The 26,558-nt window shown below is 50.0% G+C and overlaps 1 protein-coding gene across 2 annotated transcripts; it reads left to right on the forward strand.

The window, feature by feature from the left end:
- The first annotated feature begins 436 nt into the window (after positions 1–436).
- On the forward strand, positions 437–26,190 carry Efcc1 (EF-hand and coiled-coil domain containing 1). Of its 2 annotated transcripts, none has more exons than XM_028778460.1 (8): positions 437–1,181; positions 2,258–2,520; positions 20,310–20,467; positions 21,281–21,419; positions 22,425–22,590; positions 24,635–24,772; positions 25,250–25,317; positions 25,605–26,190. In XM_028778460.1, the coding sequence occupies exons 1-8, from the start codon at positions 534–536 to the stop codon at positions 25,663–25,665; spliced, it is 1,641 nt and encodes a 546-aa protein (XP_028634293.1). In that variant the 5' UTR covers positions 437–533; the 3' UTR covers positions 25,666–26,190. The 2 variants fall into 2 exon arrangements, with proteins under 2 accessions (XP_028634293.1, XP_028634292.1); XM_028778459.1 differs by having other exon boundaries at positions 25,250–25,313.
- Positions 26,191–26,558: the final 368 nt, after the last annotated feature.

The raw sequence follows: 26,558 nt of genomic DNA on the forward strand, positions 1-26,558 counted from the left end.
CACCACTTGGAGCCCAAAGGTGGCATCGGTAGACAACCACTTTTCTCTCACCAACGACTCCAACTTCGTCCTCTTCCAAGTTTGTTTCCTCCTCGATTCTAGTTAAGTAGGAGGAGGGAGAGCTTAGGAAGCAGTCTGGAGAGGAGCCCTCTCAGCTGGGGCAGAGGACACTAGGCAGGTTGCCGGGTGCACTGGGAATTGCAGAATACAGCTGCAGGCGCGGGCGCTGCAGCCTCTAATGACAATAGCGGAAAGGCCTGGAGAGGGCAAAAGAACTGAGCCAGGGACTGGTTACAGTGGTGGGGATGGGGATGGGGAGCGATGAGGAGCGCAGGTCAAGGCCATTACTAGAGCGCGCAGCTCCAGCGCCTCCCTCCGGGACAAACACAGACGTCCTGCACGGCCCACGCAGCTGCCTGGACACGGTCCCGCGCTTCTCTGGCCTGGTGGTGGCCGCCCGGCCCCTCCCTCCGGGGACGCGGGCAGCTGTCTGCAGGCGCCGATCGGCCGAGAGGAGCCGCCAGGGTCTGGGCATGGAGGGTTCGGCGGGCGACCCATACCGGCGGCCTGCGCGGCGCACTCAGTGGCTGCTGAGCGCCTTGGCTCACCACTACGGGCTGGACCGCGGCGTGGAGAACGAGATCGTGGTGCTGGCTACCGGTCTGGACCAGTATCTGCAGGAGGTCTTCCACCACTTGGACTGCCGGGGTGCGGGCCGCCTGCCGCGCGCCGACTTCCGTGCGCTCTGCGCGGTACTAGGGCTGAACGCTGACGGGGAGGCGACCACGGAGGATGCAAACTCCGGGGAGGCGGCCGCCAAGAACCCGGCTGCTGGGATGATCGCTGGCGGGGACGCGGACGTCAGGGAAGAGGCGCGCCTGGCTCTGCGCGCCGACCCCCCTGAGCTCACCTTCCGCCAGTTCCACGCGCGCCTCTGCGGCTACTTCAGTAGCCGAGCGGGGCCCCGGCTGCCCCGCGGAGCTCTCAGCGAGCACATCGAGACCCAGATCCGCCTCCGCCGCCCGCGCCGCCGCCGCCGGCCTGGCTCACCGAGCCTACACCGTGGCGCCTATGGCGAGCGCGTGGCACATCTAGAGGAGGAAAACAGTAGCCTAAGAGAGCTGGTGGAGGACCTACGAGCTGCTCTGCAGAGCAGTGACGCGCGCTGCCTGGCCCTTCAGGTGCGCGGGACGCCGGGGGTGGAGATATAGTCACCCCTCTTCAGCTGGCCCTCTCCGCTCCCCCACTCCACTCCCTTCATTCCAACTTTCACCCCAATGTATCGTCCCTTAAGACCCCAGCTTCCTACCCTAGTCCCTTCTAATCCTAGGAGCCTGTTTAGGCAGCCATGTAGTGATGGGGCAGCATGCATCCTTCTTAGGGGAGGTTTAAGGAAAACAGAAAGGACCGCCCTTCCCCAAGTCAGCAAAACCTGTAGAATCCCTCTCTGCCAGGCCTCTAGCCCAGGTGAGAAAGACGCGGGATGGCTAGCAGTGAGGGCCAGGTTCACTCTGAGCTATTGAGGTGACTCCATTGAATGAACTGTAGATTCAGCCTGGCCCCGGGGTCAGTCAATGAACACTTGAGCCCTACACACAGCTCGGTGTTGAGTGCAGCTCAGGTGACCAGCCAAGGGAGAAAAGGGGCCCTTATGGGAAGAGGACCTGAAGAAACTGGGGTTACATTGACGTCTCCTGCCTCCTAGATGCTGCAGAGTAGAATTAAGTGTCAAAGGGGTCTCCGTGGTTCATATGTGTAAGATGGGGCAGAGGGAACCCTCGAAGTGCGCAGAGTCGTGTGTGGGATGCCTGAGACTGGCTGAAAGAGTCCCTCCATCTTTCACGCTCAAGTGTCTACTGGGCACATTGTGCCAGCTTCTTTTATGCTTTGGAACTCTGCAGTAAACAAAACAGGTCACCCCCGTTTCCAAGGACAGTCCAGAGCACAGATTTCAGGAAGGGCGGAAACTTCAGTTTGCTCTTTAATCTGTGCCTTGAGTCCAGTGAATTAGGAGTAGCGTACATTGGATGCAGAAGTTAAGTCTAGAAGTCACGACTTTGGGGAATTACTGTCACCATACCAAAAAAAAAAAAAAAAAAAAAAAAAAGAGTGTGGATTTTCTGTCCCAGCTATGCTCGTTTAGGGGTGGAGGTGAGGGGGGCGGGTCTTGCACACACGTGCATTAGCCGCTTGTGCCCGCTGCTTTATCCCCCGTAGGCTCCTGCAATTGTCACTCACTGTGGCTTCTCGCGGGCAGGTCGGCCTCTGGAAAAGCCAGTCGGACATCCCGGAAGCGGCGGCGCACGAGCTGCAGCGAGCGCAGGGCGCGCTGGCAGAGGCGGAGGCGCGCGCCCGGCGGCTGCAGCGTGGACAGGTGGAGGTGCGGTTGCGCACCGAGGAGGCCAGGCAGGCGGTGCGGCGTAGCTTGCACCGAGTGAGGGAGCTGGAGGCGCTGGCGCGGCGTGTCCCTCGCTTGCAGCGCCAGGTGCAGCGACTGGAGGCAGAGCTTAGACGTTACAGGTGAGCGGGAGCTGCGACTGGCGGGAAGCAGATGGGTCCTGTTTCCCAAACCTAGACGAGCACCCGCGCTGCGCGCTCTAATGTTCATTCCTGTCTTCAGCTATTCGTACATAGGATTCTTCCCTTACTTAAGTCATTGTGGACTCCACTACCATCCATCGGTCCATCCATCTATCCATCCATCTGTTCATCTTCCTGTTCATCCATGAGATCCTTTGATTTGTTATTCTTGAATTGCAGACAAATATACCCATTCTTGGCTCTTCAGTTTGATCCTGATTGTGACTCAGTGCACACTGTGTACGGGCAGCCCCAAACAAAAGCCACTTTATGGGCTTGCTTTAGTTAATCCTTAGGACAGGCCAGCGAAGAGGGTCCTGTTATGATCCCATTCTTCAGATGAGGAAACAGATTTAGAGTGACCTTTTGTGCTAGCTGGACCGGGGCAGGAAGCTAGACTCGGGACCAGGCTCCAATTCTAGCAAGGCTGCTGACAGATGTGTAAGTTTGGCAAGTCACCAGCTGTCCTCAAGCCTGTTGCTCCTGGGTGGAGCACACTGGAGTCTTTGCCGAGCAAAACAGTTGTGAGGCTCTGCCTGGCTATACCAGGTGCTCATTTTTTCACATGGCAGAGCAGGCCTACCTCCCTGACCTGCCCAGCAGCTTCTGGACCACTGTCTACCAGGCAAGGTATGTGACTGTGAAGAGAACAGACCAAAATCCCTGTCCTGGGGTGCAATCAAGAGCATGAGACCTCCACGAGAACAGATGTGAGACAGGACAAATGCTAGAGCTGGGGTAGGTGTGTTCCTGCTGCAGGCTTAGCCTGTCCCCTACCCCAGAAGTAGGAACTCAAAGCTGAGAAAATAGGAACAATATGGGCAAAGCCTTCAGGGCCACCATAGCACATTCCAGAAACTAAACAGAAGTCAGCGTGGCTGGAGAAGTACAGCTGGAGAAGAGAGGGAAAGGGCCAGCCAGACATCTAGAGCCGGGAAGGTAGCATAGCCTTTATCAAATCCTTAAAGAACGTGAAACCATGGAAATGTTTCGAGACAGATGATCCAAGCAGATTGCATTTCAGAAAGAAAGAAAAAAAGCAAACAAATAAAACCTACCCCATTCCTGCTGTGATGGGACAGGAGGAGGGGCAAAGAACAGGAGACAGCTTAGAGGAGCCAGTGAGGACAGGTCTCCCATAACAGAGGGTGATCTGACCAAGGCCAGGGGAGGACAGCCCAAAGGGGTGGCTTTGAACTTATGTCCTCAGAGGAGGGGCCTCGTCCTTGGCTTCTGAGGCACTCAGCTGGGAGAGGCTGACCCTGGCCAGCTTCCTGCAGCTCCAAATGTTTGCATAGTTGCTTCCTGTTTTCATAGCTGATGGGCTACAGATCAGAGCTGGTTGACATAAGGTCCATGTCCATGAGGAGAAACAAATGGTCTCCTTCATTTTGTCTTAAAGTCACACTTACTTATTTATGCATTAAAACAACTACAGCATAGGAGAGAGCTTTACAGCAGAGAACGTAGATTTCTATTCATTGCTGTACTGGATCCGCAAAACTGTTGTACAAGATGGAGGTCTCTATCCCCATTTTACAGATACCACTTTAAACATGCCTGAGATTATGCAGCCAGAAAGTAGAAGAGTATGGTCTGCCTTCCCCGCAGCCAGTGTTCTCCCTTCTACTCTACAAGTTTGTCGTTGCTGCTGTTCCATTGATTACAGGATGGCTACAGTGCCTACGGGTCTTGCATCTACAATTCAGCCACAAGAAGAAGGATAAAAGCTCTTTGTCTTAGTTAGGGTTTCCATTGCTGGGAAGAGACACCAAGATCAAGGCAACTCTTATTGTCTTATCAAGGACAACATTTAATTGGGGCTGGCTTACAGGTTCAGAGGTTCAGTCCATTATCATCAAGGTGGGAACATGGCAGCATCTAGACAGGCATGGGACAGGAGGAGCTGAGAGGTCTACATGTTCATTTGAAGGCTGCTAGGAGCAGACTGTCCTCAGACAGCTAGGAGGAGGGTCTCAAAGCTCACCCTCACAGTGACACACTTCCTCCAGCAAGGCCATGCCTCCTAATAGTGCCACTCCCTGGGCAAGCATATTCAAACCACCACACTCTCCCAGGGAGCCTATGCCTTTGTATTCATAACTTGACGGATCTCACTGCCAGGGACTACTATGTCATTTACTGCTGCCACTCACAATAGTGATTGATGGTACTGGTGAGCCCCAGATGCAATTAGAGCTCCATTCTTTTTTAAGATGTGTTTTATATGAGTACACTGCAGCTGTCTTCAGACACACACCAGAAGAGGGCATTGGACCCCATTACAGATGGTTGTGAGCCACCATGTGGTTGCGGGGAATTGAACTCAGGACCTCTGGAAGAGCAGTCGGTGCTCTTAACCGTTGAGCCATCTCTCCAGCCCCAGAGCTCCATTCTTAAGGAAGAGGAAATAGCAGCTGTAGAGAGCTCAGGTGAAACACCAAGTGTCTGGAAAGAATAGGAATGGGCAGGCAATCTAGAGCCTAGAACAACAGAACCGAGTACCAAAGGGCAAATGACTCCATGTGAAGGCCACACTATGAGCAGGTGAATGAATGGCTCAGGAGACAAACTTCTGCTCATCTCCTGAGGCCAAAGCTAGTGGGCTATGGATGCTAGGCACCCGTTCCATGTCTGTGCATAGGAGCTCAAAGCCAACCTGAAGATCATTCTTATTGAATCACAGACAAGAAAACCAGGTCAGTGATGTGCTAGCAGACCCAGTAAGTAACAGGCAGGATGGAAACCCTGCACTGCCCGATACCACACTGCTTAGTTGTCTCTGAGAAGATGCATATGTGTTTTTCCACTGCTCTCATCCCCACCAAACACCCACAGGATGTTCTACAAACAGGATGGTGTGTTACTCAAGCTCTGTGTGGAAAGCTTTGTTTTGGATCATGGTTTCAAGTGTTTCTGTCATAGCCCTTGGGTCCGATGATTCTAGGCAACAGCAGCATAAAGGAAAAGCTACTCACCTCATGACTGTCAAAGAGCACAGAGAAAGAGTATGAAGGACCCAGGGTCAGCTATAGCTCACAGGGACATGTTCTAGTGTCCTTTGAACTCAAACCAGGCCCCACCACATCTCTTTCACCACCCTTCAGTAATCCATCAAGCGGTTATTAATATATTGATTATGTCAGCAGTCTCCAGATCCTGCCATCTCCCCAGAGCCAATCACCAAGCAACTCAGACCCCAACAGATAAGCCTGTGATGTGAGAGCAGCCAGGGGGAACTACACACCACCTCTGCTTATGCATTGTCAGGCATTCAGATGTCCTTGGAGGTTAAACTGACCCTCCCTCCTCTATGCTAGATTAGTGTCTGCATCCAGGAGGTACAAATGGGATCCCTCCTGCCCCCCTAGGTGACACCATGCTAACACTTCCAAGTCCTCTGAAGGCATGTCTGAGAGGCAGCATGACCTGACTTAGAGTTTTCATAGAACTTTCTGTTAGTATTCTGTCTAAATTCTGTCTAAACTCCACCTCCACAGTTACCTGGCAACAGCCAGGTATGCTCCTCCCCACAGTTACCTGGCAACAGCCAGGTAGGCCTGCCCACTATAAAAGGGGCTGCCTGCCCCCGCCTCACTCTCTTACTCTCTTACTCTCTTGCCTGCAGGTCCTCTCTGCTCCTTGCCCCTCCCCCTCTTCCCTTCACCCTCTCTCCACGTGGTCATGGCTGCCCTCTACCTCTCTCTCTCTCTCTCTCTCTCTCTCTCTCTCTCTCTCTCTCTTCTCTTCTCTTCTCTTCTCTTCTCTTCTCTTCTCTTCTCTTCTCTTCTCTTCTCTTCTCATCTTTCCCACCATCTTCTCCCGCATCTCCCCCCACCCTCCGCCCTGAATAAACCAACCCCCTCCCTCTCGTGGAACCGGCTGGTCTGTTGTGGTCTGTTCTAAGCCGGGCGCTCAAATCTTTTACTTTCCACTCTGATGCCAATTAAGGATGCTCTAAGGTTGGAACCTTGTCAACTAAGGGTCCTGGTGGCTTTATTAAAATCACAGAGAAAGGACCCAGCTGAGCCAAAGCCCAGATTGTCCCCAGCTGTAAACCAACCTCTGCCACTTCTCTTCAGTAGCATTTCCCATCTCTAGGCCTTCCATTTAGTCCTTTTCCAAACCAAATTTCCTTTTTCATCTTGCTCTGCCTGTGACGTAGGGTCCATCTGACCCTCTATAATGTTTAGACAGAGTTGGTCTTCTGTTAAACAAGGTCTCTGTATGCCATAGTCAATCCATGGAAGTCCAATGATACCAGGGAAGGCTGTGTCTATGCTGAACAAGTTTCTGTAGAGTTACTGTTTCTACACATCGTGTTACAGCCACGCATGCAGTATTAACATCATCCCAAGTGTTAAAAGCTCTGGAGAGATGACTTAAAGTGTGTGATACATGACAGTTCTGTGCAAATACAACACCAATGTATGTAAGAGGTTGAGCATCCAAGGACTTTGGCATCCACAGGAGGTCCAAAAACCATTCTTCTGCAGACTGACAGACGACCAGACTTACTTTTTGGGTTGCTGTAGTACCTGAGTTTCCACAAGTGTTTTACATTTGCTCTCTCTCTCTTGTGATGATGAGTTCCTGGCACACGGAGCAAGTTCTTGCTCTATCTGTGCCAAAGCTTAGGCCCTTGAGAGTCCTTGAGAAGCAGGGTTTTGGCGTTCTCACCCCTGTCTTCACCACAGCCTGGTTCTATCTTAACCACTTTAAAATGCATTTCTTAGAACTGAGTTTCCCAACTTTACTCTTGACAGCCTCATACCTCAGGATAAAATCCCCAGGCCTGGGAGTGGACTTTTTATTACCTTATGTCATATGAACTCAGGAGCTTCTTACTGACTCAGCAAGTTGTCTTTTGTATTCCACCCTTGTGAGTATCTCCTGCTCCTCACATGAACTAGAGGTCTCTTCTTGTTTCTGACTTTTTCCTTGTTCTTATACGTGTTAGAGCCAAAATTCTTAGAGCCAAAAAGCCTAGGCTTGTGCAGCATCAGGTGTAGCTGGATTCAGGCGCCTGAGAAGTGTCACCAGCCTGCTAAGGGCTGCCTTCACTTTCAGGCAAGTACTCTGCCTCCACCCTGCAAAGTGCCACCGTCTGACCCCTTGCCTGGGCATCCCATAGAAGTCCAGAATGGAGCCTCCGAGCCACCTTGAAAGCATGTCCCACCTTGAATCCATCTTGCAGGCCAGGACAATTTGATGCTCTCACTAGCTGTGCCTTAGTCACATGCTTACTACAGCAAGGCCTGCTGTCCTCTGGGCTGGGACCTTTACAAAGAGGACTGAGGGGGTACATGGACCCATACATACACTGCACAGCCTCATCAGCTCATGAGCTCAGCACAAATCCTCAGTCTCATCTAAGGAGCAGCCTGACAAGGCTTGGGCAGTGAAACCCAGGGAGGAACCTGGTTGGACATAACCCAGGCTTGTCCCCGTGTCAGGGTTTCCTATCTACAAATGCACTGAGGGTAGTTCAGAGGGCTCTGTCCACAATGACCTGTGCTGCTTGGACACCTCAGTGCTTGCCAGCGAGAGGGCACAGACACACCAGTATCCCTTTCCCTAACTGTTCCCTCCAAGGAAACAGTAGGCTTGGTGTTCTGTGACCCAGACCCAACCCAGGCCTGACACACTCCAGATATATGGCATAAACAGCTGAGTGGTGCCAGGAACCTGTGTGTGGGTGCTAGCCTCAGGAGCTTGAGCCCAGGCTGTCCAGAGTGGAAGCAGCACCTCCAGGAAGGGTCACCCTTGCCCTGGGTGTGAGAAGTCTCTGGTGTATTTGTAGCTTTTCTTTCTTTTGAGGCCTCCCCTGCCCTGCAGCCAGGTGTCAGAACACTAGGCTAGGAAGTTAGAGCCAGTAAAGAATACAGACAGAGCCCCCTTCTCCTCCTGACCACTGAGTGGGGCCCCAGGGGTTGGGCTGGCCTCTGTGCATTTGTTGTCAGGAGGATGAAAAGGCCAAGAAAGGAGGGAGACAGACTACCGCTCAGTCTGCAGACCACCATGAAAGGCACACAAAGATGAGGCCATTCAAGGGTTACCTCCTTTCTTCTCACCCACAGCAGTGGGACTGCCTGACCTGAAGGCCACAGTCAGCCAGTCAGAAGGACAGAGAAAAGGACAAGGCGGGGCCCAAGTCATCTGTCCCATTGTCCTTTGAGGCCATGTGGGTGGTTGCTGGTAGAAACAGAGGCCTTTCTTTCAGAGACAATGGAACAGGCCCAAAGCAGAGACAAGCTGGGGAGAGGCCAAGCTCAGAGGCGGAGATACCCTGAATTCAAATCCCAGCTTTTTCTATGTGGTATGCAGTACCCGGAGATGTATTCCCCTCTGTGAGACCAAGTTCTTCATCTATTACGTGGGGGGAACTTCTATTCCTCCATCTTTTTATGTGCATACTGTGCGGGGAGGGGAGAGGGAGGGCTAAGCTGTGGAGCATGACCCTCAGAAAGACATCCTTGTGTCCAGGAGCCTCAGTTTCCTTATCTGTGAAATGAGATGACAAGACCAATATTAATATCCACTTTTGAGTATTTGCCAGGACACTGGACAAACTGGATGGCAGAGTACCCTAAAACCTCATTTTACCTGTCTATCCATAACAGCCCATGTCTCCTGCAGTCACAAGTCAATGTTTGAATCTGGGGACGCCTTGCCCACTGTAGGTGCCTCTTCTCTGAGGTAATGCTGGCATCCAGATTCCTTGTCACTAGGGTCTTTTGAGTCTGGGTCAGGGAGACCCACTGCAGAACACAGGGCTGGCATAAACTCAGAGTATCATTTGGAGAAGGATCTGATCTAGAACAAGCCGTACAGGTTGGAGAGTGGGGTACGCAGAAAGTCCCAGATGCTGCCTTGTGGTACCCCCTGAAGCCCAGTTTCAGCCCTATCTTGGCTCTGCCTGTTTCTAGTCTGCCCATCCTAGCCCTGCGCTGCCTCAGGATGGCTGCCCTGGCTCCCACTCTGTTGGCCTGAGCACCCAAGAGAGCTGGGCAGCTTCCCTAGTCACAGCCTCTGGAGCCTATCTCATAGCTGATAGACCTGACCTCTGACCTTAGCTCTGCTGGGGCCCACTGCGGTGAATCTACCAACCCACTCATCCCTTGAGTCCACTACAGCCCTCTGCAGCCCTGAGGCTGGTCTCCAGTGTCCATCACAGATCTCAGCCAGATACCTCATCCCACTAAAAGCAGTTCCTTGCTGTCCCTACCGTCTATCCTTCCCATCATCCCTTTCTCATTTCATGACAATTTCCCTAAGTCTATCTCCCTGAGGCCAGCTAAGCCATGAAGTCAGGCCCATTCTTGCTAAGTCCAGAGCTGCCCCACAGTATGCTGTGGAGGATTAGAGGGCAGTATTGACAGTGGGCTGACCAGCTGGAGGGCCACATACCCCACAGAACCAGAGACTGCCCAGCAGAGATGCCCAAAAGACCCCTGGGCTACCCCCCTGCCGCCTGTCTCGGTGCTTTTCTACTTCTGTCTGGCAGCAGCGTTGGTCCTCCTTCCTGCTGTTGTTCTCTTGTTTTTGCATGGAGTCTCAACTTCCGGGAGGCTTCTCAGCTCAGGAAATACCTCACAGCAAAGGAAGCCACAGTGTAGAGCCCCCAGGACCTCCAGGGAAGGCTGTGGCCTGGATGTCTACACCAGTCTGGCATGAGGATTCCTGCCAGCTGAGGGTCTTATCAGCCTTATGGCTTCATATGAAGTTTCCAAGGTACAGAGTGGCTCAAAGGGGTGACACTGTTTATTTATAGAAGAGGCCAAGATCAAAAGTGGGAATGTCTCCATGCCTCGCCTTGGCTTTGGAATGGCACAGTCATGTGTCCCTTGATTCCAGCCACAGGTTTGCAGTGGTTGCTGGCGGGGCCCCTGCAGACGTTTTAGGCCAGTCTCCATTTGCTTTTAGATAGAAGACATAATGCTGAGCCCAGGTGACCTCAGAAGCAAGGTCAAGGTCAAGAGAATGACAGGGGCTCCACCTATGGCCATGGCCACCTATGCCATGCTGTGAACTCCCTTTCAGTAGACTGCAGCCTTGACTGGCAGGTCCCCACACTCCCCAAGACCACCTGCTGGAGAGAAGACCTTGCTGGAGCTTGCTAGAGACATGGTATGAGTAGATGGCAAATTGCTAGAGTGGCCTACCCCCTCTGGCTGGAGCCTAGTTCTGTGGGGGCTGAGGTGAGTGGAGGGGACATGACACAGGACAGGAGCCAGCATTTCTTAGCATCTGCTGTGCATGAGGCAGTGTGCCAGCGTTCATATCTATACCATCTCACTTCATCCCCAAGTAGTGCTGTAAGTCGTTTAGTAATGATAATACTTCCAGCTGCAAGTCACACAAACCCAACTCACAGAAGCTTAAGTAATAGCATGTATGGGGCCTGGAAAGATGGCTCAGTGGTTAAGAGCACTGATGCTTCTTCCAGAGGACCCAGGTTCAATTCCTAGCACCCTCATGGCAGCTCACAACTATCTGTGATTCCAGGATCCAACACACTCGCACAGACATACACGCAGGCAAAGCACCAATGCACATAAAATAAAATTAAATAAATTATTATGGCTAGGCAGTGTGGTACACACCTTTAATCCTAGCACTACAAAAGCGGGCAGATCTCGAGGCCAGCCTGGTCTACAGAGTGAGTTCCAGGACAGTCAGGGCTACACAAGAAACCGTGTCTCGAAGGACCAAAAATAAAAAGTAAAAATAATAATAATAGCATCTGTGCCCTCTGATGTGAAGTCCGGGGGTGAGTGATCCTGACAACTAAGAAATGTTTTCAGAAACACGCTCTCCTCCTTTCTTAGTTATGAGCCGCCTGTGGGATGAGCATAGGATTCCAGTGACGGTGGCCCCCATAGTCCGTAGGATATCCTTCTGCCCTGGTTGATGATAGTTTCTTTGAGGGTCTCAGGCAGCACTGGGCAGATTTTAGCCTAGAAGCAAAGGCGAGGCCATCCCCATTAGTTGATTAAACACATTCCTTTCAGACAAGCTCAGCAGAGACGGCAGAAACCATCATTTACCTCATCAAGACAAACCTAGCCCTGTGCTGGCCTGCCACAGTCTACTAAGAATTATTTTTCATTTTTAATGACCTAAAAAAAACTTCAAAAAGGATGTTTCACAGTATGAAAATTCATGAAATTCTAAATGTGTGTGAAGATTATCTAAGGTTTTCTCAGAATACAGCCATGTCTGTCCTTTGAGCATCTCCTGACTGCTTTTGTGTTTCAAAGACCGTGTATAATAAGACTAGGCTTAAAAGCCTGAAATACTTTCAGAAAATGTTTGCCAATTCCTGAATTAATGTCAGTGTCTGGCAGAGTACTTTCCCAGCATGTGCCAGCCCTAGGATGCTTACATACATGAGTACATACATGACATTGCCCTCATGACTGGTAAGCTACCTTGGTGCCATCACATCTGCCATTGGGGCACCTGTTCGTCCTGAGTGGGAAACTTGGATTGGGTAGGAATGGGGGTAGGGATGGTCTTTCTGCTTCTCTTCCCAGTCTCCTTCTTCCTGTGATGTCAGTGGTCACTAGTCACACACACCCCTTCAGTTTCACTGTCCATGGATTCAGTCACCAGTGGCCAATCACAATCTGAAAATGGAAAATGCCAGAAATAAGTCATTCATAAATGTCACACTGTTCTGGAAAGTGTGATAAAATCCCATAACACCCTGCTGTCTGCCTTTTCTGTATCCACACTGCATGTGCAGCCCACACTAGTCACTCCACAGCCATCTTCATTGGTTGGTGTTGGCTAATTTTACATCAACTTGACACAGCTAGAGTCATCTGGGAGGAGGAACCCTCAACTGAAAAAATGTACTTGCCAGATGTCTGTTTGGCATTTTCTTGATTAATGACTGACGTGGCTCTCTCTACAGGGTACCACCCCTGGGCAGGTGATCCTGGGGTGTCTAAGAAAACAGGTTGAGCAAGCCATGGGGACAAGTCAGAAGCTGTGTTCCTCCATGCCCTGTGCTTCACTTTCTGCCCTGACTTCCCTCAGTGATGGACTGTATGATGAAATAAACCCTTTCAGCCCCTTCTTGCTTTTGGTCACGGTCTTTATCAAAGCAGTAGAAACCAAGGATGGAGCTTCTTTTACTTGATGCAGTAACTGTTCCAGAGCAATGTGAATCAATGCTCTTGACCTCTTCCTGTACCTGGTTTATAAACTATACCTTCTCACAGGTCTGCAGAGGAGAAAAATGCCCACTGAGCTATCAGCTGCAGGCATCTATGAGTCATGATGAGGCATCCCCCAAAATCTGCTTTCCCCTTGTGGGTGTTCCTGCAAAGCATGTGTTTTCTACTTGCAGAGATGGTACTGTGTGCTCTCATGCTCCCTCCTCTTCCTCCTCTTCCTCCTCCTCCTCTTCTTCCCCTTCTTTCTCCTCCTCTCCCTCCTCTTCTGCTTCCTCCTCCTCCTGTACTCTTCAGCTGCTCAGTGCTGGGTTTCAGATCATGTTGCCAGGTCCCTCACCTCACCACTTCTCCCTTACACAGTCCTCCACCCATCAGAGGGAGCCACGTCCTCCTGAGATGACATTAAATGAACATCACCCTGTGTGCCCCAGGGAGCCTGATGTGACACCACCCAAGAGGATCTGCCAGGCCATGGGTGAGGAGGATGTTCATGGCCTCTGACCAAGAAATACAGGGCAGCCCCCAGTGTGCTATGATGTGACCGAGTCCTTTTGTCGTATGACTTCTGCTTTTGAAATGAGTTGTCACCCTGGGTCACAACCCCATTCAGCTGTGTGTTGTTCTGTTTACTTTTCCTTCACGCTTAGATCTTGAGTCCACCATGACCCTTCCCTTTGAGGGGTGTGACCAGGGGTCACTCCAGTTTTCTCTCCATGGCAGGGATGCTGTCTTCAATCTGATTTGACCCATCAGGCTTTTCATCAGTTCCGCCTGTTGGTTTCCTCATCAGTCAAATAATTCTTCCAAAATGTGACGCTTTCTTAGTTTGTTTTCTGTTGTCATAACAAAACCCAAGGCCAGGTAGTTTATGGAGAACAGAGGCTCACACTCAGCTTGGGAATCCCCAGAGTATGATGTCAGCATCTGGCAAGACCCTCACACTGCAACGAGGTGACCCAGGCATCACATGGTAAGCTGGGTGACACTGAGTGTCCTAACAAAGCACTAACACCCCCATGGAGACACATCCATACGATGTCACCTAATCCTAAGCGCCTCCCAAAGGCTCTGTCTCCAAACACCCTTCAGCATCTTGATTTATGGATTAAGTTCTCAAACCACAGTGCTGTGAAGAATCTCAGTTGTGATGTATTTTGTGTTTGTATGAAAAGCAGATTCCAATTCTGGGGTTGGATTATTGCAGAAAAAAAAAACAGGCTTTTCACAACACACACACACCCATCTCAAAATACCAAAACCAAAAGAAAAAAGAAAGAGAAAAAATAAATGTGTTTGTAGCTTTACTTAATTTTAATTATTCTAAATTTAAATAGCTATCTCTGACTGCTGGCTGCCATACTGGACAGCATAGATCAGATTTAAACTGTGGGGCCAACCTAAAGAAACAAAATAAGAGATGGACAAGACGCAGTGAACAGGAAGGGAGCAGTGAGAAGGCATGGGAGCTGGCATCTACTTAGTACCAGCTGTGTGTCAAGTCCCCATTGCCCCTGCTCAGTCCCAACCCTTACCTCATAAGATAAGGTGACCTGGCCCAGGCTGACCCAGAAGACACGAGACCAAGATCAGGGAGGAATCAGGAACAAGGACTTGTGGAAGAATGACTAGAGTCAAGGCTTCTTATACCCAGGGCCCTGCCAGGAAAATGACCCTCTGGACCACACTCCTACATAGTTTCTGCATGGCCAGCTGGATATCTGTGCATTAAACACTTCTACTGTAATTGTAGTAATAATTATGGAGTTTTGATTTCTTTGAAAAATATAGAAATATTACAGGAATATGTTTTTCTTTTAGTCCCAGGTATGGGATATGAGGCTGCTTCAGATTGTTCACAGCAGCTGACTATGATTTGCCTCGTGCTCTAGCAGGGGCACAATTTTGCCAGCTGCAAATAGTTTCTGCAATCACATGACATTTCGAATTCTGGAGACTTATCAGTGGGTAAATAAACGCTAGGGCCTGAGAGCTGGGTATTGGTGGTTGGTGGCGGGTTTTGGTGGGTTGTTAGTTGGTTGCTATGGGTCGTTGTTGTTACGTAGACATGCACAAAGAGAAACAAGTAGAAGGAAATTAGATATCCTAATGGTGAAGATCAAACTTGCCCCTAGTCAGCAGCAAGTAGTCTAATGATAATGTGGCTCCATTTCCTTTTCATCCTTTATACTCTCTAACTAGTGTTTAAGGTTGAAAGGATGGAAAAGGAGGTGGAGAAGGTAGAAGAAAGAACCCACAAAGTAGCAAAAAGCAGCTATAGTAATGATCTAAAATCAGAGTTGAACTCTGCTTGATGAATAAACAACTTCCTGCACAGTTAAAATATGCAAGCAGTTTTTCCAAGAGCACAAGGCTGTGTGAGATGAGGCATTATACTTTGTTGTGTTTGGAATTCCCCAAGAGTTGCTTATAATTTCCCAAACACATCACAACAATGGTGGAAACTGAGTCCTTACCACTGAGGAACGCTGTAACTCCTGAAACTTACATCCCATGCATCTGTGTGTCTACCTGCCTATCTTTCTATCAGAATATATATATATTTTTTTTTATTTTTGAGACAGGGTTTCTCTGTGTAGCCTGGGCTGTCCTGGAACTCACTCTGTAGACCAGGCTGGCCTCGAACTCAGAAATCCGCCTGTCTCTGCCTCCCAAGTGCTGGGATTAAAGGCCTGCGCCACCACTGCCCGGCCGGAATATATTTTTTATCCTTTGTTTCAAAATGTCAGATATATGAAGAATACCAACAGCATCCAAAGAAATATTACCCTGACCCCTTTAAATAAAGACTCATCCACTATATATAGCTTTAAGTATCTGAAAACTTCATTATATCTGAGTATTTCATACTGAATTGTAATATAAAATTCTATTTTCCCTAGTTAAGGTACTGTTCAGTATCATTACATTAATTTTTCAAAATAAAAAGTGTACTATTCATCCAGCTTGCTTTTGTATTCATGCAGAGAAATGGTCTACATGGTCTGCATTAGTCAACTTTCTGTCAAAATAACAAAGTATCTAACAAACAGTTGGGGTTGGGCTGGGTCAGGGGTAGAGCATACACGAGGCCCTCTGTCCAATCCCAGGCACAGAGAGATGGGGAGGGGCATCTGGCTCATGGTAATGGTTATCCATGTTCATGGTTGGTTAGCCATGCTGTTTCGGATCTGTGGTGAGAAACTAGTAACTTACCTTTTAGCCTTTGTTTTAGACCGACGTCCATGATTGGACAGTGCTGTCCTGACAGATGAACTAGAAGCTTCCTCTCTTTCCCTGTGTGCTTCCCAAAGTTGTGCCAGAGCCATGTGTGACTACTGAGCACTTAGAATGTGGCCAGTGTGGTAGGGTGGCTAAAGAAACGGATCTGTAGCTTTGCTTGTAGGTGGGGGATAAAACTACTCGCCTCCTGACCAGGAGGCAAAGGAAGAAGAAAGGGTCAGGAGCCCAGTGATACTGCCCCCAGGAGCTCACCCAACTCACTTTATTGCACGAGGCCCTACCTCCTAAAAAGCTCCATCACCTCCCAGTAAGACCAAGCTGACACCAAATCTTCAACACACTGGCTTCCAGGAAACAGTCCAGATCTCCATGGCTCCAGACTGTTAGAGTCTGGATACTCTGACCTCTGTGCAAAGGAAGCCTGTCTGAGAGGAACCCTGCTCTGAAGATGCCTCAAACTACTGCTTGTTAACTAGTATTTGAGCACGTTAGCCTCCAGACTGCCCAGGCCTCAGGCCTGTTTGCCATATGTATATAAAAGTCTGTTACTTAATTACTGTTCTCCCTTAAGTTCATTCTCTCTCTCTCTCTCTCTCTCTCTCTCTCTCTCTCTCTCTCTCTCTGTCTCTCTCTCTCTCTCTGCACTGCTGGGATGGAACCCAGATCCTCACACATGCTAGACAAACTCTACTCCTGGCTACACTTCCAGCCCAGCTTAAATAATTTTAAAAGGAAGTCATATCACTATTATAAAGTTTAAAAGATAATAAAACTAATGTGCTCACTGTTTTTAGGAAACATTTGAAATAAATGGTTAGCTGGATACACTCAGTCTCCCTATTCATCTGGTTGCTTCCTAACCTCACCCTGAACATCAGCGAAGACAGGGACTCCATTGTTTCATTTCATCATAGGATCCCCCCCAAAATGTCCAACCCAGGGTAGAGCTCCATTATTGTTCACTGGTAAACACCTGGGAAATGAAGTAAGACAGCTCAGAAGGGGGTGAGGGAGCTGTAGAGTTCAGATAGCAAAGACATGGGCCTGCAGGCTGGTGGGAGCTTCTGGGGCCCCTTGGCATCACCAAACTAAGAAGGAAGTCTGTCAGAGGAAGCTGGGAGCTTCTGGGATGGAAAGAAAAATGCAACATCTGGCTCCTGTCAGACTGTTTAAGCCCCTGGGCTGGCAGCCAGATGTGGCCATGGACTGCAACATGGAAGCTATCAGAGACTCACTAGAGTTCCAGGAGGGTGTGGCTATGGCCAGCTGCAGGGAACACCCAGCCACATAGAGGACTTGAGTCTGAGGAACAGTGAATGTCACCAGAGTTCATTTCTCCAGATCCATCTAGCCACTGGGGAGGCTCCAACAAGGCCTTCCAGGTCATGGGCATCCTGGTGTCTCCCAGAGACACCCTTACTCTACTAAGGATCCCAAAAGAGAATGGTACCTAGTGAAGTAGGGGTCCCCCTAGAGAACACAGTCCAGGGAAGTACAGCATGTCTCCTGGTGACTAACAAGGGGGCCTGCAGCTCTGTCAACCATGGAGGACTCAGAGAAATCCCAGTTAGCAGGCAAGAGCCACATGGAACCCTCAGAAAATGGTTCCAAAGTTTGTCCTTACCATGAACCTGTCTCATGGAGTTCCTCTTCCTAAATCCATGTATGTGACCTGTAGTCTCCTGAAGCTAACAGTAGCTATGCTGTGTTACTCTGGGGGGGGGGTTCCTTTTCCTTCTCTTCTTTGTGAAATGATGACAATGACATTACTTATTGCTATGGTTGACATGTGGAATGTCCCCACAGGTTCATGTTTAGACATATAGTCCCAAGATGCCTGGGGAGGTTAGAGAACCTCAGGGAGATGAAGATAAGCTTGAAGAAGTTGGAGTAGGGAGAGCCAAGGGACAGGAATGATAGCTAGTTGTAAGTCAGTTTGACATGACTAGAGTCATTTAGGAAGAGGGGACCTAGCTGAGAAAATGTCCCTACCAGATCTGCCTGTTACGAGCCTTTGCTGTATATTTTTATTTAGTGACTGATGTGGGAGGGTCTTTTTTTTTCATGGTCTATGTTTGTTTTTTTATTCTAGTAAGTCATCAATAGCTTTATGACACAATCATTTATAAACACTTGTTAATCACCACCCTTCCAAGCAGAGGCAACTTCAGGAGCTAACACACGTCCTGTTTTTATTATTGTCATGTGGCTGTCAGGTGAATAAAAACAAATAGTAAGAACACAGTCAAGGAAAACTGAGACACAAACCTTTCCATCTTCAGACTGGAAAAATGTGGCACCACTGTCGGTGGTGCCATCCCTGTGCAGGTGGTCCTGGGTTCTCTTAAGAAAGCAGGCTGAGCAAGCCGTGGTGAGCAAGCCAGTAAGCAGTGCTCCGTGGCCTCTGCAGCAGCTCCTGCCTTCAGGTGTGTGCCTTGATTTCCTGCCCTGACATCCCCAAATGATGGATTGTAAGCTGTAAAATGAAATAAACCCTTTTCTTCCCAAGTTGCTTCTGGTCATGGTGTTGGTCACAGCAGTAGGGACCCTGACTAAGAGACAGGACTTTTGGATTGTAGCCCCATTTCCTTCCCAGACTCTGCTTCCTGGCCCAAGAGACACAAGACAAAGTTGCCTCGCACCCCCACCAACACAGCGGGACTACTACACCCTTCCACAGGATCATGGAAAACAAAAGTTCAAAACATAGGAACCTTGGAGTATCTTGGAGACCGATTGAAAATAAAGTAGGTTTTCCAAAACCCAGAGAGGAGAGATTCTTCCATTAAAGGATTTTAGGGCCAAGAAGTTGAACTTAATTAAAAGTGAGAGTATGGTAGGAAAAAAAAAGCCTGTCCTATAGGGCTTGAGAGATGTCTCAGCCTTTGAAAGCATTGGCTGCTCTTCCAGAGGATCCAGGCTCAGTTCCCAGTACCCGAATGATGCTCATAGCCATCTGTAACATCAGTTCCAATGGATCCAACACCCTTTATAGGCCTCCATGGGCAACAGACACGCATGCAGGCAAAACAACCATATACTTAAAATAAATTAATTTTAAAATTGTTTTGCCCATACCAGAGAGATGGCACGGCCATCAGGAATCCTCACTGTTCTTGCCGAGGATCCAGGTTCAGTTCCCAGCCCCCACATGCAGGCTCACAACTATTTGTAACTCCAGTTTCCAGCTCCTACACTCTCTTCTGGCTTCCTTGGGCACCAGGCACTCATGTGGTACACAGATATGTATGCAGGCAAAACATTCATATACAGAAAATAAAAATAAATCTTTTTTTTTAATGTCAACCATCTTTAGTCCAGAATCAGGTGGCTGCAGGACTGGCTACCTCAACCTCTAAAGGTGTGGGGCACCTACCCACTACTAGGTAATCCTTCCAGACACTTGCACATGGTCACAGTATAACAGCCACAACCCGATTCACTCATGGTCACAATATGACTGCTACAACCCCAAGTACACATCACCGCATGACCAAAAGCAAAACCAAATGTCCTTTCTCGTGATTCTTGTTATACAGATGAAAATCTGTCCTGAAGTGTCTGCAGAAGACTTTGCCTTTCATTCCTGTTTTGTTTTGTTTTGTTTTGTTTTGTTTTTAACAAAATCTCAATCATTCAGTTTTACCAATGAGGACTCAGGAGCCTGCTGAGGTGAAAGCCTGCTAGGCAGAGAGGCAGAGAAAGCACCCAGCTAACCTTTCTCCTCAGCCTACAAAGTCCCAGAAACATTGCCCCTCTCTCATGCCGCCACCCCCCCCAAAAAAAAAAACCTCCTTCCAACTGAATGTCCCTCCTTTCTACTTCCTGTGCATCTCTATCCACCGTCCTGACTCCCTCTTACTCTCTGTCTTTTTCTTAATACTCCTCTATCCACTTCCTGTCAACTGATTGTTTGCTCCACCTCTTTTTGTTTGTTTGTTTGTTTTGTTTTGTTCTGCTCCACCTCTTGACCTATGGTTGACTTTACTTAATTCTGTTTACAGCACTGCAGCAGAAAGCTCTTGAACTAAAGGTGTGCGCTAGGGCTGAACCACACCACAACTAAAAACAGGGTTTTCCGGTTAATGACACAATCTCAGCATTCACAGTGTGATCAAATATCCTGAAACACATCCCATTCTCTAAAATTGAGTTTCATGTCTGTTCCCGATTGGCAAGAAAAGTGGGACATGTCTTAACATTCTTTTTGGCCTATGGAAGGCTGCCTTTGCCAGCACAGTGGTGTAGATCAAGGGTGGCTTACCTGTGCAGAGTAAGAACATGTCTCTCCCCTACCCACAGGTCAGAAGGGCCTCAGTTCCTAACACCCCCACAAGCCAGTCAAAGGCTAGGAAACAAGAATGGTGTACCTACAGCTAGAGAAACCAGAGATTCGGACACCACTCCAGAGGGAGTCCAGCCGTCAGACAGCAGCTTAAGGAGCAGAGACACAGATGAAGGTCAGTCCCCCATGCCCAGCCTGCTGCCAGGCCCATGGTCAATGAGGCCATGCCCCATCCCTGTTCTCAAGGGCTGAAGTATCAGAGCTATCTTGAGTCCATAGATTTGGGGCCATCCCCAATGCCTGGCCTGCTCCCCCAGCCCTGAGATCAGTCACTGTCAGCAGACATGCCTCCTGGCTCCAGCCCATATCCTGCCCCCAAGCCAGGAAGACCAGCCCTCATCTGAGTTCGTTTTGACCATATTCTTCACTGACTTGCACTGTGTCCCAGCTCTTCCAGAATCTTCACTGTGGCTGGAGAGGGCTGCCTCTGGTTGGTACAGCATGATAGGTACCCAGAGCTGGAATACAGAAGGGTCAGGGTCTCTGAGAGTCTCTGATCTGCAAATGGGCACAAGGACTTTGGCTGGGCAATAGGACAGGGCAGCTGCCATAACCTACACCAGTCAGGATGGAGTTCATCAAAGCTCAGCAGTTTGGGAGACCACAGGCCACATATTGGACACTTCTTCTACAACCCCCCAAAACTGAGAACTGACATATTACCAGCTTCCCACAAAGCTCTATCCAGGTCCCCAATCCAGGTCACACATCCTGAAGTAGAACTGATGCTTGACCATGACACCAAAGATACATTTTATGTGTCACCTAAGGAAACAGGGGCTGTATCTCAAGGACTTCCATGCAGTTCCCTAGGGCCTGGGCCAGTATCATGGTGTCACCAGTGCCTCACTTCATACATGTTCTCAAGGAGGACTGGATGGTCCCCATGCTGGGTCTCCAGTCCCTAGATGTTATGTTTCCCCTGCAGAAGATGAGCAGCTGTTCCGCTCCGTGGAAGGCCAGGCCGCCTCTGAGGAGGAAGAGGAAGAAAGGTGGCAGGAAAAGCCAGGGCGCCCACAGGCCCACAGTGAGGTATCCCTGGTGCAGCCTTCAGGCTGTGTAAGTAGGTAAGTGCCTGGTTAGCCCTAGGCTGCCAAAAAGCACAAAGCAGCAGAAAGGCAGTTTCTCCTTCACGCTGGCTTCATTGTGGGAAGCTGATAGTTCTAGCGCACAGCCACACTTAGCTCCCAACAGCCCTTCCTGGGAGTCATCGCTCAGAAGTGGGAACACATCCCGCCAAGTGCACAGATGAGATGAGGAGACGTTCAAGCCTGTGGGTGAATTTAGGTCCCACTGGCCATCGCTCCCTTGACCACTGTCCCCAAGACCCACCCATTCCTGTCACTTTTGAGCTATCCATCACTTTCTTCAGCACCGTTCAAAGCCCTCCTCTTCCCCAACCTGGCCCTGGGCTGGTTCTTTCTCAGCTACCCACTGGCAAGATCCCTGTACCATCTTCGAGGATAATGAAAACGGGCTTGGTACCCATGGGTATCTCAGCTTGCCTGATTTTCCTGGTCTCCTTGGTCAGACGAGTCTGTAACACCATCTTCATGAGGATTTGAGGCCAGGGTGTAAGATGCCTTCAGGGACAGCACGGTTATTACATTGTAAAGTACCACTGGCTTTCTGGGGCGGTGGTATCACCCATTATTTATGTTCATACAAAGGACTTGTTGAGTAGCTACTTGTGTGCCAGGCAAAATTAGAGACATTGGGGAAAAAAAAACCCAACAAATGGCTACCCTGCTGTCCTAGAGTCTCTACTGCAGGGAGGGAGGTAAGAAGACAATATGGAGACAGGGGAGGTGCGAGGAGAGCTGGAAGGAAGAGCAACCAAAGGCTCTGGGGCATGCTGGGGGGCCTGGGAAGTCCATTGGCTGGGCAGACTGAGTGAGGTAGGTGAGTGAGAGGGTGCTAGGAAGGTTGTAGGGGACACCTCTGGCTGTTCCTCTGAGAAGCCAAGGAGCCACAGGAAATGCTGAGCTGACAGGCTCCATGACATCTGCCGGCAAAGGCTGGAGCACCAGGACAGTGGGGTCCCTGCAGTGCTGACCTCTCCTTTCCTACAGACGTGACAACCAGACAGCTGAGACGCTCAAGGCTTCCTTTGGCCACTGTGATGGTGCTGAGCACATCTGCACCCTAGAGCTGGAGACCCATGTCACCAGGCTTGGGGAACAGCTGCAGACCCTGGGCTGCAGCAGAGAGACCCTGGAGACACCGGAGGAGGAGGAGGTCAGCAGGGCCCTAAGATGTCTTACAGCTGGAGGGACTTTCGGTCTTATAGCCCATTCACAGAGATGTGACCAGAACTCAGGAGGTGTGGTTTCCTCCAATTTCACTTAATGGGAACTTTGACTGACAGTTACAGAATCCCATCCCAGATAAACTAGATTACAGAGCAGGAGCTTATAAGAACTGAGCGGGTCATGGGCTGCAGGCCCAGCTGGCCAGACGCAGAATAAACATGGTTGTTCCCTTTCTGTGACTCTCTGAAGCCTCAGCCTTGAGTCACAGACTGAAAAATTTAGGGATCATCAAGGATGGAGTCTTTTAAAGAATTATTTGTTTATGTTATGTATATGAATACACTGTAGCTGTCTTCAGACACTCCAGAAGAGGGCATCCAATCCCATTACAAATGGTTGTGAGCCACCACATGGTTGCTGGGACTTACACTCAGGACCTCGGTGGTCTTAACTGCTGAGCCATTTCTCCAGCCCCTAAGGATGGAGTTTTAACAAGTTAAAGATCTCAGCTAGCTCTAGTTGTGATTCTAGAACCAGGGAATACCTTAGCCCATTGAGCAGTGAGTGTCCAATAAACTAGGACCAGCCGTGCCCCTGTGAGAAAGGACCACAGGGTGACTTATAGATGACAGGAAATGCCAGGGTCCTACAGTTCATGTGGTTTTGGTAAGGATGAAGGTCAAACTATCATACCAGACCCATAGGCAAAGTCCCTCCTGACTTCTCCTGGGACATATGACAACCAGGTCTCTCTGTCAATTTAAGAGTCTGCCCTCAGGATCTCCACCCCTACATTCTACCCCTCACCCCCAGGGAGAAGCTAAGCCATGGGCAGTGAAAAGTCACAGGTCAGAGCAGGGTTCCACAGTGTATGCTAGAGCAGGCTGCCTGGCTTCAGTCCCAACTCTAGTAGCTGCATGACCTTGTTAGGATTCTTCAGCATCTCCATGCCTTGGTGTCCACGCTTGTAACATGCCACTATGCATGTGTCAAGTGCGTATAGATGTGGGTAGTGAGCTCTTGGTGGTTCAGCTCTGACTGTCACTGCCTGGCAAAGACCCCCCTGGGATTCTAGGTTTGTTTGCTATTTCAGGCTGTTTCTATTTTCACCCCAGTGCTGTTCCCGGAGACCTCGATCCTGCTGCCCAGGATTCCCCCCCCCCCACCCCAGGAGGAAAAAGCTGCTGTCCTTGGGGAAGAGGCTCCATTAGATGTAAAGTATGAACTGGCAGGCAGGGAACGAACGCCCAGGGGAAGGCGAAGCTGTCACTTTTCTAAGTAAACTTTAAGTTGGCAGAGCAGGAGAGTTCCAGAAGGGTCAGCCTCTAGTCCTGCCTGCAAGTGGAAGCACAGGGCCTTTTGTACTCCTACCCGAAGCCAGAGGGACTCCTGAGCTGCCTGGTACCAAGGGGTGTGTGTCACATCACATGCATGATTTAGAAGAGAAACATAAGACATTTCCCCTGTCATTGACCCTGGGATCCTGGAAGAGCTCCCAGCCACATTTTGTGGAAAGTGGACATGTCCCTGGAATGTCCTTTGAGCCAGAACCCTTGGACAAGATAGAATGGGAACAGTCCACTAGCCTGTAGTGTGTTCCTTCTGTGTAAGCCAATCACGCTGGTTTCTACCAGTTGCCACCAACACAGATTCATGAAAAGGAAATCAAGAGGTAGAAAAGCAGAGAGAGAACGGAGTCATTAGACTAGAGAACAAAATATGTGTATGTGTGTGCACATGTGCATGTGTGTGTGCATAAGTGTGTGTGTGGGCATGTGTGTCCGTGTGTGTGTGTATGTGTGTGTGTGTGTCTGTGTGTGTGTGCTCACTGTCCTACTCACTGTGCAGTTTTGGGCAGGTGCTTAGCTTCTCTGGTCTCAGGGTGGTTTATCTGCATGGCTGCCTTACATGCAGACCAGACTAGGTGATCTCTGCAAAAGTGTCTGGGAGGCAGGCAGCCTTTCCGGGGAGCTATGAACATCCGTCATGGAGAAGGGGTTTAGGAAATGCACCGAGACCCTGTCTCCCAGGCAGAACTGCAGCAGATGGTGGAAACTGAGCATCTGAGGCTGGAGCTGCAGATGGTAGAGACGGAGAGGGTCCGGCTGTCACTGCTGGAAGAGAAGCTTGTGGATGTGCTACAACTCCTGCAAAGGCTCCGGGACCTGGTGGGAACTCAGGGGATCCTGGAGGGAAGGGGGTGCTGGGAGTGAGCTGGGAGAACCAGAGCGAGGTGATGGTAAGACGGGCCAAGGAGAGTCTATAGGGGACACTGTAGAGAGCAAGGGAGGCTGGGAGGTTGAGGCAGGGGCTGATGGGAAGCCTGTGTGGCAGGCCCAGGGCTCTGGTTCTCACAGTCAGCAGGTGCTCCTCCATTGACAGATATAGAATGGAGCCAGGAAGGGAGGATGGGGACAGGAAGGGAGGATGGAGACAGGAAGGGAGGGAGGAGACAGGAAAGGAGGGAGGAGCCAGGAAGGGAGGATGGGGCAGGAGAGGATAAAAAGGAGCACAGAGAGGAGATGTGTGGCTACTGTACCAGCTCAAAGAGCTGCACGGAAGCCTCTAGGAGCCTCTCCGCTCCACATGCTGAGTGGAGACATGGAAGCCACAATCTGATCCAGCCTCTCTCATCTCTCTTGAAGAACATATCAAAGAGAGCCCTAGGGAAGATGTTGCTGAATGCCCTGGACCGGAACCCCTCACAGGGTAGGTAAGGGTCCCTCAGTTTTATCGTCCCCAACCATAAAATTGTTTCATCGTTACTTCACAACTATAATTTTGCTTTGAATTGTGATGTGAATATCTGATGTTCAGGATGGTTGTAGCCCACAGGTTGAGAGACCCACTGGTCAAGGAGTTAAGCAGGAACATAGGGGCAGCGCTGGGCAGGGCTGGGAAGCAGTACTGGGCAGGCAGTAGGCAAACCACATGGAAGAGAGAAGTGACTGGATACAATACCGAAATCTACCCTGGCTCCTGCCTTTTGTTTCTCTGCAGAGGGCACATGTGGCACCTTGGCCATCCTGGACACCTTGCACCAAGCCTTGGTTGGCTGTGAGCTCCTACAGAGAAATCCCTCAGAACCAGCATCCACGGCTCCCGCACACACAAACCCCTTCCTCATCTCCTGCTGAGCTCACTGGCCCAGCCTTGGGACACTGTGGCCATCATCACCACCATCAGACCAGCCTTGACCACAACCAGACTGACCACCATGGGACTAGCACTGGCCGTCACTGGACCAGCCGCCATGGTCATCCTGACTACCATCAGTCCAGTCTCCATGATCAGTGGCCACTGCTGGACTGTCTTCCACCATCTGAACACTCTCCACAAATGGTCTGACTCTTGTCACTCCCTCAGAACTCTGGCAGCCAAGGTTCTTTCCAGTACTGGGTCTGGTAGCTACCCCGTTCTTGGGCCTCTCACATTCTCTCAGAATCCCTACATTGAGAGCCTGAAGTTGCTAGATCAGCCTGAACCTGAGGCTATTGCCCTCATCCTGGGCACAGTATGTAGTACATTCCAGAATCTCTGCCCTAGAGTCCTGAGATCTCTCCCTCCCCCACTCCCCCCCACCCCCCCCAGCACAGTCCTCTTCCACCATCATGCCTGCTGAGTAAACCCAGGCCCAGCCTCCAGGACACACCTAATCACTGGGGAATTCCCCACATTTAAGAAGTGTTGAGACTAGGAACAGCACAGAGTTCCAGGGAGAAAATGAAGTCTATAGGCTTGTGGGTGAAAGCTAGGCTACCGCCTCATCCAAGAGGAGAGGTGGGATGTGGGTAGGCACAGAGAGGAAAGGCACAACCAGATCATAGGAAGGATGCTACCCCCTCAGCAGTCAGTGCCCAAGGCCAGGCACCAAACAGGAAGGTCTGCACACAAGGACCTGCTTGCCCCAGCTGACTGACCTATGCTATTTGGCCTGCTCAAGAAAGGCCTGAT

The sequence above is a fragment of the Grammomys surdaster genome, unplaced genomic scaffold (genome assembly GCF_004785775.1).
Source record: "Grammomys surdaster isolate TR1022 unplaced genomic scaffold, NIH_TR_1.0 336, whole genome shotgun sequence".
Lineage (NCBI taxonomy): Eukaryota > Metazoa > Chordata > Mammalia > Rodentia > Muridae > Grammomys > Grammomys surdaster.

Coding starts and splice junctions, on each gene's coding strand:
- Efcc1 (XM_028778459.1), top strand. CDS start 534: ATGGAGGGTTCGGCGGGCGACCCATACCGGCGGCCTGCGCGGCGCACT. Junction 2,521..20,309: donor GCAGAGCTTAGACGTTACAG/GTGAGCGGGAGC, acceptor CCCTACCCACAG/GTCAGAAGGGCCTCAGTTCC. Junction 20,468..21,280: donor GAGCAGAGACACAGATGAAG/GTCAGTCCCCCA, acceptor TTTCCCCTGCAG/AAGATGAGCAGCTGTTCCGC.